Source organism: Temnothorax nylanderi, unplaced genomic scaffold, assembly GCF_030848795.1.
Source record: "Temnothorax nylanderi isolate EJ_2023f unplaced genomic scaffold, tnyl_v1.0 TNYL_tig0088_pilon, whole genome shotgun sequence".
Taxonomy (NCBI): domain Eukaryota; kingdom Metazoa; phylum Arthropoda; class Insecta; order Hymenoptera; family Formicidae; genus Temnothorax; species Temnothorax nylanderi.
In genome coordinates, this window is record NW_027249150.1 from 1 (window position 1) to 20596 (window position 20596).

A 20596-nucleotide genomic window follows, 5' to 3' on the forward strand; every position below is an offset into this window, starting at 1 on the left:
TTGTTTCACGCCATACCGCAAATTGCGATATGCTGACGGTATTATCGGAACGCCGATGGATATTACCGAGAATCACGATCTGTAATAATCGTGAAAATTGAATTACCGTGGCTAAAATGTACCCTTTCATGGCCATGAGACGGTCGAACGGAGCGATGACCTCCTCTTCATCACCCCCAGCTCCGCGTGCATATATACGAATATTATAGTCTACGTGCGGCACTCTAGATCTAAAAAAAGGAATCGTCGGCAGTCTTCCTGCACGAGGTGCACCGATCACACGGCGGGGCTCAGATCTCGTTGACGTGCTGATGAATGCTATACGCCCGTCCACCTCTTCTGGACTCCTTCGGCACAACGACCCGGTGTTGCGGCGCCACAGCCTCCGCCTCGAGCTTCCTCTTAGCCTCCTCGGTCGCGTTTCTCTCGGTCATCAGATCGCTCGGCCTGGAGTAGACAAACGTGGTCTCCGCGCCGTAAGACTGCCCGATAGTCGCCGAGCCCTTCAGGATATTGTCCTGGGCGCTCAACAGCTGCTTGAACCGTTCGTCGCTCTTCTCGTTCTGGACGACATCGGCCATATTCCGCGCCGATCTCGAAGACACGTCGGTGGACGACGGTTCCGCTGTCCGTTCGTTATTCGTCATTCGCTGCTGTTGATTGTCCTGGTGTCCGTGCTCCTTGTTGGTCAGATTCAGCTTCGGATTCAGGTTGAGACCCAGCCATTGAGTGAACAGCGCGATACCTTGTTCAGCGCTGGCGGACACCGCGGCGATCAGCTCATCGGTATTCAATGTGTCGTCCTCCTCGTCTGCGTTTTCGGCGGGCTCCGTCGTCTCCGTGATGCTACACAGAAAAAAACAAATGTCAAGTCAAAACTTATACTGCTATACGGAAAAAAACGATGTTGTATCAATAGTATCGGTGTAATTAAAATAAAATCTATTGATGCAACATCAATATTAATAAACAAACAACATCAGATAGTTGTTTTAATAATCCAAATATTTGGTCCAATAATATTGAATTAACTATTTATGTTTGTGCAGGCAGTCCGTGACATCGACGTTTAATTAAAGCAACTTATTTTTTTTTTTTTTTTTTTTTTTTAATTAAACAGCAGTTTTTTTTCTGTGTATATACGCAATTTATAATTTTCTGATAAGAATGTCCACTTTTTATTTCAACTTTTTTTCTTGGTTGAGCTATATAAAACTTCGTTTAACTATGTAAATGGCTTTATTCGAGCAAGTTTTCTTCGTTACGCAACATAATCTTGTTTCAAGATTATATATCGCTGCGTATATACAAGTATATAAGTGTTGATTTGACACTTCTTTTTCTTTCTGCGTATATATAAGATTATTTCAACGAAAATAACAAGAAATTCTTTCCCCAGATTTTCCTTGTATTTCTCTCTCGGCTAGAAGAAAGCAGAGATACTTACACGGAAACCTCCACCTGTCGTACACCCTGATAGAAATTGAAGCATCCTATGTGGTATGTGGCTTGCGGCGTGCCCAACAAAGCCGGCTCGATTACCATGCAACCGTCGTAGCCACCGACGTCGGATTGCTTCACGGATGTGAATCGCGCGCAGATCTGCGCCAAATCCGACAACAGGTTTATGCATGTCGGCTTATTGGCCGCGTTCGCTACAAGAATACAAATATCGACAATTGCAAGTTTATTCAAATCAGTTTGCCACTTGTTTTCAAATGTAAACAAGCGTGGATATTGATAGACGTAAATCGGAATATAAAATGCAGATCGTGAAATTTTGGAACGTGCAAAGTTTTATTAATATTTTGAATTCTCAATTTCAGCTCAATTTAACGCATTAAATTCATACGAATAATTTAAGTTGACGATGTTCGATTTAATTTAAAATTCAATGTGGATAAAAGATTTCTTCTTTTATTATTATGATTTAACTACTTGCCGATCGTTATCGTCGCATTGTGAATCGGATTATCCCCGTAACTCAGATTTAACGAGATATTCTGCTCCTTCTGCCTGATGTTGACGCAAGCTGGTCCGCCCAGATCGATCGTCGACGTCAAGTTCAAGTCGACGCAGCACAGACAACCGGAAGTCTGGCACAGGCACTTGGACTGCGGCGTGGTCGATCTCGCCTCGGCCTCCGGCAAGTTCCACGAAAGCAGGGTCTCTACGGACAGGAAACGCATGTGTGTGTATGTGCGCGCGCGCGCCTGTGGTGCTCGCAAAAGATAAGGGACGCGCGCGCGCGCGCGCGCGGCAGAGAAACTCGGAATAGAGAAATCGGAACGAAACGAAAGTCCGTGCCGCCGATCGAAAGTCAAATGGGAGTCAAATTTCTACGCGTTTCACCGCGCCGCGCCGCGTCGTAAAAGTTTCCTTTGGATTCTCCCCTCGGAGGAATGACGAATCAGACTGTGACATTTGAGAAACACGTTTTATGCCCACGTTTACGAATCGGGGAAGCTACACCTGGGTGCTAAGTGTGCCAATGCGTGGACTTCCACCGCTTTCACGCGCATTGTCGAGACCGAATGACCGAATGACAGTTTCGAGCGCACCTTTCGTCAGATGACGTTCGACAATAGAGACAAAGGCAGCTTAGAATCGAATGGCATAAGATGAAAGTGAAATTAGAGAACGCGTGTCTAATTTAGACTATCATTATCATGAGGAACTCTTACTTAAAAACTTTTACATTTATTCGAAGCGGAGCGATAATTTGAAAATAATCCTAAATAAAAATTTGTCTGCTTAAAAATAAAAAACACAACAGAAATAAAATTATTAATATATTGCATTGGAAAAGTAGCTTTCTCTTCTCTATAATAAAACTGTCAGCTACAATAGAACTGTCAGATATTTTCTGACGAAATAACACTGTAAGAAGGATTAATTATTTACTCCAACAACAAATTACTATCTTCGCAACACAAATTAGCCTTACTCCGCGGCAAAACAATAAATTAAATGCAGGTTTCGACATTTCATTTTTCAAAACAAATAGAAAGTAACCGGTCGTGTAAGCTCTTTTTTGCAATCGCATTTATCACGATGAACGGTAACAAAACAACAATCGCAGTCGCGCCAATTCAGGCAAGCACGTGCATCCGTATCGCCCGCGCGTTGAAATCTCTGGCGCGGCGTCGCGGTCACCCGCGCGAACCCGAATCTTCGCACTATATGGGGTTTCTTTAATCGCATTTTGCTCCGAACAGCTCACCGAGCAATCCAGCGGACGCGACGACCACCAGCGTGACCATCAGCACCAGGATCGTGGCCTTCACAGCCATGGCGTGTTCTCCAAAAAGTTACTGCTCGCTCAACAACGGCCGTACCTCTTACGGCGGGAAAACGATCGCGCGCTCGATGCTCCGATCCCTTTGACGTTGGAAGATGATCGGGGATCGCGGTGTTGTGACCGCGCGACTGACGGGCGGCTCAAAATTAAACGTAAAACGCGCGAGCGAGGAGATCTTCCGGAGATCCTGCCCGGCAAAGAAGAAGCTTAAATCTGGACACGGCGCCGGTACCGCGGGTGCCGGATCGCCGACCGGTTCGGCGGTCGGCACGAAAACAGGGGACAGGATTGGTCAGGACCGTCGTGTCGGTGGGGCACCCCGGCCGGCCACCGTCGCCGTCGGTGCGCGCGATGCGACGCGACGAGGGGGCAACAAACGGCGGGCAAGGAACCTCATCTGGGTGACCGGGTGACCTCCTTCCTCCGCCGGTCTCTGGTACCCCGCGGGGGGAGAACTCGCGAGCGCCGGCCGTCGGCGCCGCGCCGCCGCGCCGTGCCCCTCCGCGACGCGTCGCGTCGGCACACGGGGACGCTACGAATGGGGGACAGAAGGTGTTGGGCTACTCTTCGGGGATTATATTGTTCGAGATGCTGGGGAGGTGGACGTTCTTGAGGACGGTCACTCTGAGGCTTTGGAGATTTGAGGTCTGCAATTTTCTGGAAATTTTGTCGAAAGCGGAAAAAATAGAAATGTGCGTCTTCTCTGTTTGGAAATTCTTCCCGGGGATCTTCAAGGCATCTTCGCGCTCTCGCGCGTCCTTTTTTTTATCTTTATTCGCGAAGCCGTGAAAATTATTAAAAGGTCACAAATTTTCTACCTGCGACAAAATCAAAATCTGGTAAATCGCAATTTTCCAAAATTTTTCAGAGTAATTACTTGCTAGGTTTGTTCTATTTAGCTGAATTTCTTGCACAGTTCATATTTTCTCTTTTTCTCTTCAATGTGAAAAGAAAGAGGAAAGATAAACCGTGCAAGATGTTCAAAAAACGAGCTTTATAGTGGCAGATAAATCCGATAGCACTGAAATTGTCGAAGATAAATGTTGAAAAATATTTTTAATATTTCGCCAAACAACCATGCAGGTGTGACTCGTAACTTTGTGAGATCAAAACGTTCCACTTTTGAATTTAATTGCCGATCTCTTATTTCAGTACGGATTACTCCGCAAAATTTTCGTGAACAGAAAAGCACTTTCTAACGCGTGTAACGTCAAAAGATTCGTCTTACTTCGCGCGCGAGTGTTTTCTAATTTGATAACGCGCCGGGGGGGGGGGCTTTTCTTCCTTTCTTCGAGGGTCCTCTCCTCGGCTTTCACCGTTTGAAGAAAAGTCGCGGTCCGTAAAATCACTTACGATTCCGATTCCTATCGATCGCACAGCGTGTGTGTCGCGTTCTTGATATCTTTCTTTTTTCGGACGAGCGTGGGCGCGGTTCACGCTACGCGTGACTACAAGAGAGACGGGAAACGGAGCGAAATGTCTGTTGACGTGACCGCGGAATGGGCCGAGTGAAAAGACATTCTCCTTCGAAGGGGAACATTCCTTTCTGAAATAGACCCGATTCGTTATAACAGTAAAAATGCGACTTTCTCTATTCGCTTGTAAAATTTTTTTTTTTGCGTTAGAAGTAAGCGAAATATGTCGAACTAATGTTCAATAAAGTCACGAGACGAGGTCACGAAATGTAGATTACCAGTTTCCTAATCAATCTTAAAGATATACCGGACTGAAAAAAAAAGCGCGATTTCTCCTGGAATTACGTCAGAAGAGGAGAATAATTGGAAGCGACTCGCTCGTAATCCGCTCTGTCATCGATCATCACCGCGGAAACGATCCCGTCGGTTAGATAATTGCGCAAATAATAGCGTCGTGCCGTCAACAGTGCGAGACGTTAATGTCACGGACACTCGATTACTCCGCCTTAATCGCGGATCTAATCGCCCCGGCAAGTGCGACTGCATGTCGGAATCGCCCGCGATCCTTGTTTTTCGTCTTCTTCTCTCCCGCGACGCGATGCAACCGCGGAGGGAATAAGCCGGGTCGCGGCATCTGAACGACGATTATCCCACGACGTTACGTAAAAACTTGTTTGCCCCCCGCCTGATCGGGATGACCGACATATTTCCGGGTCGCGCATCGATTTAGGAACCCCCGAGGATCGAGTTATCATATTCGAGATAGCCCGGGTAGCGATGGGATCAAATTGATGCGCTTTGTTAGATCCCGCTTGATCCTATCGTGGAAGAAATCTGTATTTCTTCTTCTGGCTTTTAAAAAAAGAACAGTTTTCATTCAAGTATTTATTATATATTTTAAACAATTATTTGACATCGTACTAAAGATCTTCTTGACGTTTAAAAATTAAGATTTAGAATCTTTCTATAAGTATCATTATTGAACAATTTTGAATTATTTTTGCTCAAGATTCTTTCCTTTATATTCTATACCCTCTTATATCCTTATACCCTTATACCTAAGATTCTCTCCCTTATTTCTTGTACTCTCAAAGGGGTGGAGTATCGTGTTCCGATAAGAGCCACTACTCGCGATAAGCTTGATGCCATCGCTATCGGAGACCCGCGGCCGGGGATCGAGGAAACGAACAAATATTAACCAAGGTAAACCACTCCTGGCCACTACTTTCTTCGACCCACTAACCGGAGAAAGGCCCCTCCTTAACCGCCAAAACACGATTCTGTGGAGAAGCGAACGTACGAATGAACGAACAAATGAACGAATTGTATGAACGTACATACGAGCGAGCACCTGCATTTAATTTCGCGCTGCACTCGTGTCGTTCGTCGCGTTCCGGATATTTTTCTTTTCTTATACTTCTCCCGTACGGCGACGAAACACCCGCGAGAGACTGGACGCGCGCACGAAAGTGGGTCTTCGGTTAGAATTTGTGTCGCGAACCGTGGTATTCGCGGCTGGCACGAGTTTATGGCATCGGCTGTGATCGTGCCGTGATCTCTGCGCAAAAATTAGAAAATGTTTAGAAAAATTAAAGTAATTGGACTAATGATATTAATTTCCATTGCTACACATTTGTTTCTTCTTAATGACAAAGCTATCAGCTGTTTTGAGGATAAAGACATTGGAACTAGTAATTTACATATTTTATACATATCGCATGTAAGATTTTTGACTTACATTATATATATATTTCTAACATCCACAATTTTACTTCTAACTGTTACAGTTAATAAAGAATTTTTTGAAAACATTAAAACAAAAGATTCTAAGAAAGAATACTAAATTGAGAATAATAAAGAAATTTTGTCAAATACTAAATTTTTTCAATATTAGGATTCTTTTAATTGCCCATTATCTTTTCAACAGCTGTCCGACAAGTTTTAAAGTTTTTTATTGGTTACCAGGAACTGGGTACTCACATGAAACGATGATATGGATGTCAAAGCAATTAGTATGTACAATGCGAATAAAGAATTGATGTCACTTACACTAATCGTAGATGCATTGCCAGTCATCAATGCGATATAGTATCATCGGTAGAAAATAGGTCACGTTATTATAGCGATCGCAAATTAATTAGAATCTGTATAATGCTCATAAAATTGAATTAAATCGCGGCATGTGTAAAAATAAAATTTTAATTAATATATTGTAAATTTAATATAAAATACTGGCTTATAATACGAAAAAAATATAATCTTATAAAATATAACTGAAAATTAGAGAGATGCGAGTAGATAATGATTTTTCTGGATTTTCGCCAAAAGACGATATTTTTAAAAATCTCAAATATTTTGAAAAACTTTGTTTTTTTATTTAAGTATATCGTCTTGAAATATTTTTTTTTTTCAGAATACCCCATATGCCATTCAACTTTTTGCGATAACAATTTAAACGAGTTGAGATAAGCGCATCGCGAAGACTGTCGCGTCCCGGGGCGGCTTGTCGCTTTTTCTGCCGGAATCCGGACGCAATTAAAGGATGTCGGAAGTCATTAGCGTGACTTTTCCCCCTCCCGCGGATATTTTCGTGCGAATGTTGAATCATCCGGAACCATCTTCATTCACCCGTGTGTGCGCACCGCGGGCATGGCACCTGGTACCGGTTACGCGGGGAGATGGAAAAGTGGACTTCCCGCTTTCATCGTCGGGACGACGGCGACGCCGTCATCGTATAGTCCGACGAAGGATCGGAAGCGAGCGACGTGACGTGGTTGGTGTGGGGCCGCCTCTGATTTACCTAGAGCGCATTAGAATGTTTAATAATCCTAGCAGCGGCCCGCGGTGGACAGGTGGTGGTGGCCTGACCGACTTTTAAAGAAACCTTGGGGGGAGTTGGGCGGCATCTTCAGTTGGACATTGGCCTCCGTAAGACGAAGAGTCAGGGAAAAAGAGCCGTAGGGTGCAGGAGACAGGAGAACAACGAGCACGGTTGCTCCCTCGGATTTCTTCTCAACGACCCACAGGTGGGTAGAGTCAGATACAATTTGTACGTTTGGGAGATTTGAGAAACCGGGAAAACACACGCTGCGACAAAAACGAAGAGTCACTCGCTAAAGAATCAATCGCCACGTGTGGTCATATTTTCCTTATTTATCTAAAGATTCATGAGTTACACTTAAAAAATCCATTGCCACACGTAGCAATTGACTCTTTAAATGTACATAATTCATAATTTTTTAAATAATCCTTACAAAATAATATATATTGTATTCTGTACGATTTCTATATATAAACATTGAATAGAATCACATGTTTAATATGTTTAACATGAATAAAATTAGAGCTTACATGTGAACAAAATCAACGAATATTTCTTGTTCTCTGCTTCTTTACACGCATTATGCAAAATTGACTTTGCTTGATATTTAAATTATTCAGAAATCAAACATCATGCACGCATGCGCCATTAAATTTAAAATATTGTACAATTTGGATCCGCCACGCGTATTACATAATGTAATATGTGTAATATGTGCGTGTTATTCATGTACAATATTTATTATGTATCTTCTCACAAATTAATAAAGCCTCTAACGAGTGAGAGATCGATATAGCGAGTCCTAGAAATCATTTCATAAAATCACCAATTGCGCCGAATCTAATTTCTCGCACAGTCACTTCCGCGATTCGGTCTGTGCATGGGGCACGACGACGCGTGAGGAATCGATCTCACGCGCTCGGCGACAACGTCGAAGCGTAGCCACGACCGTATCCAGCAACCTCGACCATATGTAACGCGCTTTTATAACGGTGGCATGAGTGTCTGTCTAGCGCGTAAAACCGCACGTCTCCTCGATCGTGCTACTAAAGTCCGCACTCCGCCATCGGGTCTCTCGAGTAAGCGCCTTTCTGACGCACGCCTTTGACCGTGACCGGGATTTGGGTCAACCGGTCGCTAGCATATACGAGAGGGACGTTCGCGTTTGAAAACCGGAAGGGGAATACGTTTCGCCGCGCGTGTCTGGGACGGTTGTTTATCCGAAAGATGAAAATATAATACCGCGGTGGTGTGTGTGTGTGTGTTATGGTAGAGATGTTTTCGTGAATCGGGTGGCAGAAAGGAAGCGAGATTGCCGCTCTATCTCGACGATTGATGAGCGGAACGAGTGTCTCTATTGTTCGCCGACGGGGACTATGGGATAATCATCGGGAGGCGGGAGAAATATAATTATGAGGGAAGAAACACACGTTCAATGCACTCTTTTTTTAAAATGTGCTCTTTATGAATGACAATTTGAACTCGCTCTGCGTAAAGTTGAGAAGCGTAGCTTAATTGACGAAACGAGCTTTCGAGGGAAATAAAATATGTAGTAAAATCCAAAAGTTCCCGGCCTATATAAAAAAAGATGATAAAATAAAATAATTATTTTTATTTTTTAATATACTCACCCTTTATATCAATACATTTTTTAATAATAAATTAATAATGAATTTTTTAATAATAAATTAATTTTTGTACACCATTAAAAAAATATTTTGAATTTTTGTCATTAAAATTATTTAACACTGCGAAAATTACTTCTTAATTCAATGGTAATAAAAAATAGTTGTTAAATTTGAAGTCCGATTTGCGTGGAAAAAAATCACACGTAAAGATATACTGATTATTATCTGTTGAAAAAATTTCGACTTTTGGAAATAATATTTAATCACGTAATAGGAAAATATACTACGTAAATTAAGCATGAAACTCGGCGCAGTTTCTAGCTTCTGCGTCGGCACGAGCGTAAAATCTTGTTATGTTTTTACGGTTCTATTGTCGCACCTTTATCAGAATTGGCCGAAAGATACTGAAATGAGTTTGGAACGTGCCACTACATACGAGATGGATGTTTATCACAGCGTAATATTACAATCGCGATACAGGTTCTGGGTATTGTTTTCAGAACAGAGCGAAAGAATGCGACTGTCGACGATTTTCGAGCTGTTGCTGATCCTTTTGTTGGTGGCCTTTGCGGCTTACGGTCGAGTAATTGGTAAGAGAAATAAATTTAAGAAAAAAATGAATTTAAGAACAAAATGATATAAGCAAAAATAAATCTAATGGAAAAACGTGGAAATTAATTTTGATACAGATTCCATAACATACGTATAACGTATATGAATAAGAAAAAAAGCAATACTCATGATAAAGCTCATTAGACTTTCTATAATTCGCGATTTATCATATTTCAGGATAAAATTTTATTTATAATTTTATGTGTGTTTAATTTAATTTTTCCATTTATTATTTTATATGTATATTTTAATATATATCTTATATGTGTGTACATTTAAATGTTTTTCGTATTCCGCGGTATAACGTAAAATAATAAATTATTAATTATATAGGACTCTATCCTGAAATTTGACATAAATTATAGATCGTCTAAAGCGGGCTTAAATCGTAAAAATGTTCGCAGATCGCGATGAGGCGACGCATCGAGTGGCTCGCGCCGCGAATAACGTGAAGCAAAGCGACATAGACTTGACGACGATGTCGCTGAAACAGGCGACCGACAGCGTGAACCGATACTGCACCTGCAACGAGAACATCTGCAATTGCTGCCGGGACTTTCACATACCGCTCGTACAGCTGAAAGGACCGGGTAATTATCACGCAACGCATACACGAAAAATGAAAGTGCAGTACGGAAGCAAAGTATAATATGCGTTTGTTATCTATAGTACCGTGTATTGTTTGATTAACCGTCATGTCAAACGTGTTACGTAAAATAGAATGTTATCCTTCGTAGTATTTATTACGTCATATTTTTTTATAAATATATTACGTTACTAACGAAAGTATTTGAAATTTTAGGATGCGCTTCGCTGCAGTACCTTCAAGGTGATAATTTGGCAGTCCAGTTGAGCTTCGGCGACAACATATTAACCAGCACAATCGTTAACGGTAATCGCAATCAAATTTAATAACGGTGTCGATTAATAGTTCGGCATTTTTTTCTGATTAATCAATATTTCCTGTGAATTTTTATTAAAAGAGCAAATTACAGCGAATAATTATATTTTTCAGTTTACTTGTCGATAAAAGTTTAGCAAATTTGCTTAAAAAAATTGATCTCTCGAATAATTTCCCATTTATTCAAAGTAATTTCAATAATTGATTTGATATAATATTATTTATTTACAGTGATTCTGATAATGTAGATTTAGAATGATATATTACCGCTATTATAAATTGTAAAAAGAACTAGACTTTATAGAAAACACACATGGAGACTACAGACTACGTTTCTCTTCATTCGGTGAACAATTTACGTCGCGTGCCTCGGAAAATACTAAATCACACACGTGTACCGCGCGCTCGATAATATTGGCGAGAAAAGTGTGTTAATTGCGCGTGAATCAACGTTCGGCGGATACATCATATTAGCGTAACGTCCAGGAAGCTATAATCCCAACTTTCACCCGGCATGTGCATGTCGCTGTCAATAGAAGACCCGTCGATAGAAGATGTGCATAGCTCTTGAAACTTTTACTTCCTTGTAAAGAACGCGAAACTACGCAATAACTACATAAAAAAATACTTTTGCCTCGTTACATCGGGCAAATTTCACATTGTCGTGCCAGTTTTATATGCGCGAGATCGATTTCTCCGGTATGCGTTCACGAAAAAAAAAAATAGATTACGAAGTCAACGGTGACGTGCAGGCGCCACTCGACGAAATTCGTGTCAGTCTAACGGAGCGAAAGTATTTGTACGGACGATTTTTCGAGGATGTCGACGTCGAGTGTGTTTGCTTTTTTTTTTATCATGTTTGACGACCTCGATTTGTTTGAACTAGACAGGTTCTAGATCATGATACCTAGTTATTGTAATATAGGTATCTCTCTGAGGCGCTTCCTCAGATTTAATAAAATCGTTTTAATTCGATATTTTACTTAATTTTTTATTTATTAGAGATAAATTATTTGACATTTCGGTAAAATTATGAATTTCAGGAAAAAGTCCGAAGCCTGTGTGTGTACCGCTACCGGGTGGCTTCAACAAATTCTGCGGCAGGATTTATTCCATCCAGCGCGACGCGAAGAATCACTTCAAAGCGTGCCTCGGTTTGGAACTGCAATCTCCTACCGAGTTGGAAGCCACTCTTCGCGTTAGTTGCTTCAGGTACTTATCAATAAAAGTGCAATATAGTAGTAGATTTCCTTTTTGCAAATTTAAATTTACAACAAAAATTCCTAAGGTAAAGAACAAGACTTAATATGCAAATTATTTGTTAAAATCCACTCATATAGTGTAATGCAATAGTAATATAATAATAAAGCTAAATAGCGCGCGCGTTTATGACGTCTAGTACTGTTAAAAGCAGGATGCCGTTATTTGGTTTGATGAATTTTAGATTCGGTCCAGAGGGTTTGAAGCTTCGACCTGCCGAGCCACTTCCAGTTGTCGAGACAGAGGTCACTTCAGAGGAAGACGATGATGACGATTTTTTCGGGCTCGGTTCAGATGACGACGACGACGACGACGACGATGAGGACGACGAAAGACCCATTACGAATACCGTCCCCGATGCCTCGGGAGTTGATAACGCACAGGAGTCAGACGACGATGACGATGATGACATACTGGGCTTCAGCGCTCTGCTGGATATCTTCACTGGTGGCGATGACGACGCGCCGACAAGACCCCAAGTTACCACCGGGCCACCGTTGTTGGAATTCACCATACCGATTCTACCACGGCCAACGACTCCCGTATTGTTAGAGGATCACGAGCTGCCTACCTTCGCCAACAACAACGAGCAGGAAAATAATTACGAGGAACACGACGACATCACCCAGGAACCATTGAAAGCAGAAGGGGGCGGAGAAGAAGAAGAAGAAGATACGGGAGCATTGACCGAAGAGAGCAACACCGAAGACAACACTGACGAGAACAAGGAACAGATCACGGAGTCCTCCAACAAAATCGTGTACACCGCGAAACCCGACAAGACGCCGACCGTCAACAAAGTGAAGAAAGGAGTCATCGGAAACAAGAAGAAACCCACGGTAACGTCGACCAGCGTCAACGCGATCCAGGATCCTGAGAAGCCGGCGAAGAAACCCGTCAAGGATGAGGATGACGATGATGACGATGACATTTTGGATGATGATGACGAGGACGTCGACGACGAGGATGACGATCTTCTCGACGATGACGACGACGAGAAGGATGATGAAGACGAAGACGAAGAAGAAGACGATGAGGACGAAGATAAATTGGAAGATGAGAAGCACGAGGAGCACGACGATGATGAGGACGTGAAGGCCGAGGATCTTGACGATTTGGACGACGACGACGACGATGACGACGAGGAAGAGGAAAACGCCATGTTGAGCGCTCTTATAGGTACTGGGAAAAGTAAGAAGAGCAAAGAAGACACGAAGACGAATCAAACTAACGTCCACAATCACGATGATGAGGATTACGACCTTGGATTTCTCGGTAGGGAGAGGCATCCCAGTGAAAATCGTCAAAGCAAGATCACGAGGCTTTGAAGTGTACAGAGTATTGCTCCAGTCAGTAGGGTAATTGGAAATCGAAGAAAGCTCATCCTTCTTGTCTGGTCATGAATTCGTTGGATCCGACAAAACTCGGGGTGTTTTGTTCGGATCGGCGGGGGCGGAACGTTCGTCGAAGATTCGGTGAATTGGTATAATTGTGACAGTGCGACCTGTTTTTTAACGATAAGATTACAAGAGTCAACGTTTCTCGACTCGTAATTTCGTGATGGCTGAAAAATAACGGATTGCGTGTTTTCACGACATCCTAATTGTTTCTTAATGATTCGTAACAATAATCGTAAAAAGAAGATCGTTAATTTCACAATAACTGTTAATTGATTTTATTGTTGGAAAATAATTTCGCGGTTTATTTCGCTATTATCACAATTATCTTGTTTTTTTACGTAGTTATTTTTTTATTTATTGAATAATATGGAGACTGATAGGAAATCTTACAGCGAAGATGGAAGAGCTTTCTTGAGAGAACGCTCAAATAGAATTGCGTGAATAGAAGATTTTTATGTCTCGGAAACAAGATCTTAGGGAGATTTTTATGTAATGCGAGAATTTGCAATGACCTCAGCCATAATAAATTGCTCGATTAGTTTAACGTTATTTAATAAGAGCAAATGAATATTTATTGTATGTATTATGATTTATGTATGTATTAAGTTATTTATTGACTCTGTAATAAATAAATAAATATAACGCGCTATTTATATGTCATGTACCTTTCGTAAATTATTCATTTTGTTTTTAATTTTAGAATTTCTTCAGTTTTTCAATTAACAGTAATAAATTATTGATTAGAGGAGTAATTTAATTTTATTTAAATTATTAAAGTAGTTTTAAATGCGTATAAAAATGTTTAATACATTAAGGGAATCCTATAGTGGCAGTAATTACCGACATTTAGTTAAAAGCAAACCACTTTTAATTGGCTTTACGGAATTGCAAAATTCTTGTACAGAATTAAAGTACGCACAAAAATGCAGGGGGCTAGGGTCGGTTTTACATCAAAAACGAAAAAAAAATTAAAAATTTGAGCACATAGAGCTGTCACTGACGACAATATTTGCTTATACAAAAATACTGCAGTTTATATATACAAAATGAGATATGGTACAAACTAGGGAAAACATTGAAGAACAATATCGTGCAATTACAACTACGATAGAAGTCTAGACAAAAAGTATCATGCTTTTAACTTTTATATGTGCAAAAGCACATGCAGGTTGATAGGATAAGCAGTATTGCGTGTAGCGAGAGATGGCGCAGCAATCGAACAAGGACAGATGCCTCTCGTTAGACAAGGACAGATATATATATATAATATAGAAAAGAGGATTAGAAATGTTGACATTATCGACATCGAGGAAGTTCGGCCTTCGCTATAGGATCCCCTTAAGGGATCCTAATAATTCTTATGATATTTCCCAAGATACGAAAATTCAAAAGGTATCTATATCTAAAAATACCTATTCAAGTAGTTGCCTGCAATTAAGTGCAGGTTTTGGTAAACACAATTGGTAAATCAGATTAATTTTTACAGCACGCAACCAGTAATTTAAGTTGCGCAATCGAGAGATTTAAGATTATTTAACATTGTTAAACATGTACGACAGCTTTGAAGATAAGAGTTTTATACTTTTATTACTAGTAGACAAACAGACTTTAATAATTGACTTAGGCATGGTAATAACACACGTGTGTCAAGACACAAAAGCGGGCTCTTATCTTCCATATTTTCTTAAATAATGTGACGTCTTAAATTCCTTATTTGTTATGTAACGAGAGCACTCGAATAGATGGCTGCCGGTCTGATATATCTATTTTGGATAATGCATATATTAAAGTAGTATTAAATGCGTATATTTTTATTAGCAACCTTGAAAATTAAAGGTCAATATTTTTCTTGATATCTTTTGTAATTTTAGAAATATAAGCAAAGGATATAAAAAATTCGGAGAGATGCTTTTATCCTTAAAAATCTTTTTTTTTTATGAAAAATAGCTATGTAATACGGTTCCCGTATTTTTTTGCACCATATTTTTCTGCAAAGTTTCGGATTTCTTTGAATTTCTTGCCGCATCTCTCACAGATTTAAATAGTCATTTAATAGTTATTATAAAGCTTACATTTTTAGTAAAAGTAAAAGTAGGTTTATATCCTTTGATAGTTCCTTGGTCGTAAAGCGTCACTTAATTAATGGTGACAATCTTCCATTAAGTATTTTACCTTGTATGGAAAGTTGATGCATAATTAATGAGCCTGGCGTCTCTGCGTCTCGTGGTCCAACGTGTGCCCAATTTCAGTCTTCCGTCGGCATTGAAACGTGCAGGTTGTGCAGCTGGTACGACAATGCTATCTAAGTGGCTCCTTGTATCTCTTCTGGCTCTAGGAATTCAAAACATTTCTGCGGGCCATTTCATCGGAAAATACATCGGTGAGAAGTCTAAATAGTTCTTTGCAATTAATATCTTCAAATTTTACAATGGAAATTTGTAGGAAATTGCAATGCCATTTGTTAATAAAAAACAGCCCTGATGAAATATTTGCAAAACTTCTAGTTAATGTAGAGATACTTTCTTATAATTAATTATAATTAATAGAAAATTATTAATTTAATATTAATTATAATTAACAGAAATGTTTTTTCGTTAAAATAGGTAGCAATTATACTATCATTATATTGCAACCAAAATAATAGCGTTATGTTATAATAAAAATAAAAATATTGTTATTATTACGTGAGAATTGCACGAGTTAAAGATAATATGTACAATTAATTAAAAGCATCGTTTTCTTTTAGATAAATTATATCTGCTTACAAAGATAATTAATTATCTTTGTAAAATATTGTTACTTTTTTAGAGAAAGAAAAATAATTCTTTTTAGAGAGAGAAAGACATACCTATCTGGCATTGTTTTCTTTCAGATGTGACCAAATTCAATTCGGTGTTCTACGATCCGAACACGCGATTGGGATTGAAAGGCGCACTAGAGAGGATTGGTCGTGACCCGTTTCCTGCGATCGGTTTCCGTGGTGTAAAGTGCAACTGCGAAGGTTTCACTTGTGGCTGTTGCAGCGGCATCAACATAACTTTGTTCAACCTCGACCGTCGTGCCTGCACTAATTTTACCTATTCCCCTGAAGACTTCGCCATCAAATTCAATCTTATAGTAAACGAAAGAGAAGTTCTTAGTACAGGTTCTCTATCTGGTGAGTAACTCTAACTAAATAACTTTTACATATAATTAATATATTTCAACCTGAGATAATCTTCATCTATAAATCTACATTTTCCTGGTGAAGAAAATAATATTGGATTCTCTTTTCTTTTTTCGCTACGCAATAAAATTAAAAAATTAATTGCGATAAATTAATTATATAAACTTTTCGCAAAATTTGTAGTTAACGAACTATTAACTAATTCGATTTAAATTTATTGCAATTTGCGTTCGTGTGTACATTGATTGTGTAGTGTAATAAATTAATTCGCAGCTAAGAATCCACCACCGGTCTGCGTGCCTTTCTACCCTCCCTTCATATCTTTCTGCGTGCGTTTCTTCGACGTCTACACGTCGGGCAAAAATCTACACGCGTGCATTGACCTGGAGACACTTGTGGTGACATGGCCAGTCTTGATTTTGCACTTTGATTGCGTAAAGATCGGCGCGGATGGCGTCTCCTGGATGAAGCCCGAGGACGGCAGTAATGTCTCCAACACGGCGCCACTGGCAATGCTCATGTCGGAAGTGAATGGGCCGGAAATATACGACCCAGTGGACTTCGAGCCAGATTCCGTTGAACATCCAAACAATCAAACTTCGATTCTGACCCCCGAGCAGGAAAATAACATTGGCCAGTTAAAGCTGTGATGTCTGCGTAAATTACAAAATTATACGCATACAAGATGCGTTATTATGATGTTATAAATGTATTTATTATATTTATCAGTTAATATGTTCTATATATTTGTCGTTATATAATATATGTATGTATTCCTGATGTGAAGATCGATAAAATGTATATTGCAACTGTATAGCTTCGAATTTGCCTTATATTATTTTATAAAATATATTGAATGCACGTAAGTATTAACTTTTACAAGTTAACGCATTTATTTATTTTTTTAAAATTAAAAATAAAGTTCTTGCTTTAATTACAAATGTCTTCAAGAGCCTCGCGTTATTAATTGTTGACGAAGAATCATATTAAATCAACGAATAATTAAATTTACGGAACGCTAGCTTGAAATAATGTTTTATCCTTGCCGTATTGAACGATTGAAGATATTCGAGACACGCGACAGCATTTCCAGAAAATCCTGTCGTTTCTCCGTGACGAGTTCTAGGCAATAACAAAATGCGGGCGAGCGCGAGCCAAGCCTAAATTTCACCGTAAAACTGGGTCAGTATGAAAAGCCCGTTAACCGGCCAGTCAAGTTTCAATCGCCCAGCAAGGAGGCACATCTCGAGGAGATGTCCTCTCGTCTCGCTTGAGCGCAGAGACAAGATCAAGGACGCAAAATGAGGGCCGCCTGCTGGCTGCTGTTGATCATCGTCTTCGCGCAATTGTGCTCGCGCCTGGAATCGAGAGTCGAGGAAGGTTTCACAACAGAAAGAATCGTTAGCAGCGAGCTCGAGGATTTCTCGCAATCGCAGGAAGATCTGGAGCAATTCAAGGCGCTGTTGAAACAGACCACGAATTCTTCGACATCGGGAAACAGCACGGTCACCGCGACTAGGCAACCATGTCAGTGTGGCGGCGGTGTCTGCGGATGTTGTTCGAGAATCCTGTACGGACAAAAGGCCTGCGTGAACGTCTCGTACGATCCTGACGAATTCAGCTTCACCGCCAAAATCATGATGAACGACAGAGTTCTTTATACGAGGACTATTTCCGGTAAGCGCATATACAGATAAAACATAAATCAATAATCAAATAATTGAAAGATTTATAGATGAAAAGAAAATGAATATATTTTTTCTTAATTTATCAAAATTTATCGTATCCTTATAGGAAAGAATCCTAGACCAATTTGCGTTCCTGTTCCGAGGCTACCGATCAGAGCGTGCGTCAGATTTTATAATATATATTTCCAAGGCAGGAATATTCATCTGTGTGTTAATCTGGAAGGAAAATTCCAGGATACTACGTTGTTTAAGGTCAGATTTGAAAGTTCATTGTTTGAAAAGTATTATTAGTGCTACATAGGGGAGACCGGGGCTCGTTGGCACAAGAGGCTTGTTGGCAATGCGTTCCGTTTATGTATTTATAGCGAAAGAAACAATGGAAAAGTTGTCACAAAATATCTCTTTTATGACGTAGGTACTTTTCCCAAAGTTTTATTTAAATCAAACAACCATTATAATATAAAAGAGAAAACTCTGATTCAAGAAGTGGCAAGTAAATTTTCGAGAGTTTCAAGATATCGTATTAATGTTCTTCAGCTTGAGAAGTAAATCAAAGTGACGCATCATTAGTTAAAGGAAACGTTTCTGTTACTATACGACATGTTATTTTGAGAAACAACAGTAATTTATTGTAATAAAATGACTGAAATTAAACGTATATAGGGATGAGGTATGTTGGCTCATATCAAGGCACGCTTATAGCTTGACTTGTTGTTTATTACAACATTTTCAATCATTACAAAAAATAACTTTAAAAGATACAATCTTTATCAAGAAGTATATATCTGTCACCCGTTTTGTGTTTCTATTACATTTTCATTAATTTAACATGAACTTTTGTCGCAACTCTAACTTACCCTACTATCAGGGCAAGTTTGCTACAATGCAGCATGTTCGTATTTCACTTATTACAAAGAAACTATACAGTATACAGGAACGTTCCTAGCATGAAGATGTAGAGAAAGGTTCTCTCTATCATATTATTAGTACTGTTTAATCATGATAATTAGTTGTTTGAAAACTCAAATGCCAAAATTGTGAAGACCCCCGGTCTCCCCTACATATTTTTAGTCTAACAAATATAGATAAAAAATGTGCACATCTTGTTATGTCCACGAAAAAAATTATGTGTGTTAACACAGCATTAGACTTTAATAAATCTAAATTAGAAATAATCTTAATAATAAGTAAATAGGACCGCCATGATATACAATTAATTAGAGAAGAACGCGCGCGCCATTTTTGGACTAAGGCGTAAAAAAAGTATTTACAAAAAACGTTATTCACGCGAATAATATTATTATAAGGCTTCCAAGATCCAGTCCTGGCCAAAAATGGCGTTCTTCTCTAATTGATTGGAAATAATCTTATTAATTCAATACGTTATGTTCTTATTTTAATAGAACAAATATTTGGTTTAGTATTAATAGTCTAAATAATAGTTTAGTCTAAATAAATAATACATAGTATAAAATAAAGTATTAAAGTATTAATAAAACAAATACTTGTTTTATTAATATTGTTTTATTAATAATACTGTTATTGAATTAACAAATTATTTCCAATTAAATATCTAATACATCCTATTAATACATCATTTTTTCCCGTGTATAAATGATCAGAAATGACTTACATAATTTTATCGGATTTCGTCTATTTCCGCAGGTTAATTTTGACTGTCTCAGATTCGGTTCAAACGGATTAGCTCTGTTAAAGCCAGAAGACGGAGGTGGTTTAGGCTTTGGTCAAGTAGAACTTCTTCCGGAAGATGCGAACGATGACGACTACGATGACGAGGATGATGATGATTATGACGATGACGACGACGACGACGATGATATATTCTAAAAATATCTTTCAAAAACAGATAATAATGATATTATGCGTTTTCCAACAAGCAACACAAGTGTTGTTCTGTCTTTGTTACTCGTTGCCAAAAAAAGAGAGTCGTTTATGTCGACTTGTGTCGCTTGTTGGAAAATGCACACCATAAAAGTTGATACTATAATAATAATACTATAAGTTATTATATCTGCCATGTGTACGTGTTCATTGTTACTATATTTAAATAAATAAATAAATAAATAATTGCAAACATTTATACAAAGAATTATTAAGTTTGATTTTATTACAAAAAAAATGATTTTTTTTAATGCGCATTGTATATTTCTATCTGCAAATCGCGTGACGATACCTACTTTCTCTTCTTTTAAATAATTTTTTAATTATCAAATATAATATTATAATTTTATGTGAAGGTGTATCATTGTTGCAGGAGCATGCACACATTATTTTTTGATCTCATAGATAGATTGTAGGGAAATGCTGCGTGCACAAACACAATGGCGGATTTCACGCCCGTATATAATTCAGAGTGGACAAAAACGTACCGGATATTTTCTAA

The 20596-nt window shown here is 39.2% G+C and overlaps 4 protein-coding genes across 4 annotated transcripts; 3 read left to right on the forward strand and 1 right to left on the reverse strand.

Moving 5' to 3' along the window:
* Positions 1 to 6: 6 nt before the first annotated feature.
* LOC139774807 (uncharacterized) lies at positions 7 to 3468 on the reverse strand. The gene is made up of 4 exons (XM_071710288.1): positions 3224 to 3468; positions 1943 to 2170; positions 1448 to 1655; positions 7 to 846 (listed from the first exon to the last, which is right to left on the reverse strand). Exons 1-4 carry the CDS (start codon positions 3291 to 3293, stop codon positions 291 to 293), a joined length of 1062 nt encoding a protein of 353 aa, XP_071566389.1. The 5' UTR covers positions 3294 to 3468; the 3' UTR covers positions 7 to 290.
* A 1459-nt stretch (positions 3469 to 4927) lies between these two features.
* Positions 4928 to 13993, forward strand: LOC139774806 (uncharacterized). The gene is made up of 7 exons (XM_071710287.1): positions 4928 to 5919; positions 7130 to 7742; positions 9666 to 9755; positions 10182 to 10367; positions 10580 to 10669; positions 11722 to 11890; positions 12123 to 13993. Exons 3-7 carry the CDS (start codon positions 9680 to 9682, stop codon positions 13264 to 13266), a joined length of 1665 nt encoding a protein of 554 aa, XP_071566388.1. The 5' UTR covers positions 4928 to 5919; positions 7130 to 7742; positions 9666 to 9679; the 3' UTR covers positions 13267 to 13993.
* Positions 13994 to 15225: 1232 nt separating this feature from the next.
* On the forward strand, positions 15226 to 17318 carry LOC139774841 (uncharacterized). Its single transcript, XM_071710334.1, has 3 exons — positions 15226 to 15718; positions 16211 to 16495; positions 16778 to 17318. Exons 1-3 carry the CDS (start codon positions 15538 to 15540, stop codon positions 17152 to 17154), a joined length of 843 nt encoding a protein of 280 aa, XP_071566435.1. The 5' UTR covers positions 15226 to 15537; the 3' UTR covers positions 17155 to 17318.
* Positions 17319 to 17516: 198 nt separating this feature from the next.
* LOC139774843 (uncharacterized) lies at positions 17517 to 20596 on the forward strand. Its single transcript, XM_071710336.1, has 3 exons — positions 17517 to 18181; positions 18299 to 18444; positions 19858 to 20596. Exons 1-3 carry the CDS (start codon positions 17806 to 17808, stop codon positions 20038 to 20040), a joined length of 705 nt encoding a protein of 234 aa, XP_071566437.1. The 5' UTR covers positions 17517 to 17805; the 3' UTR covers positions 20041 to 20596.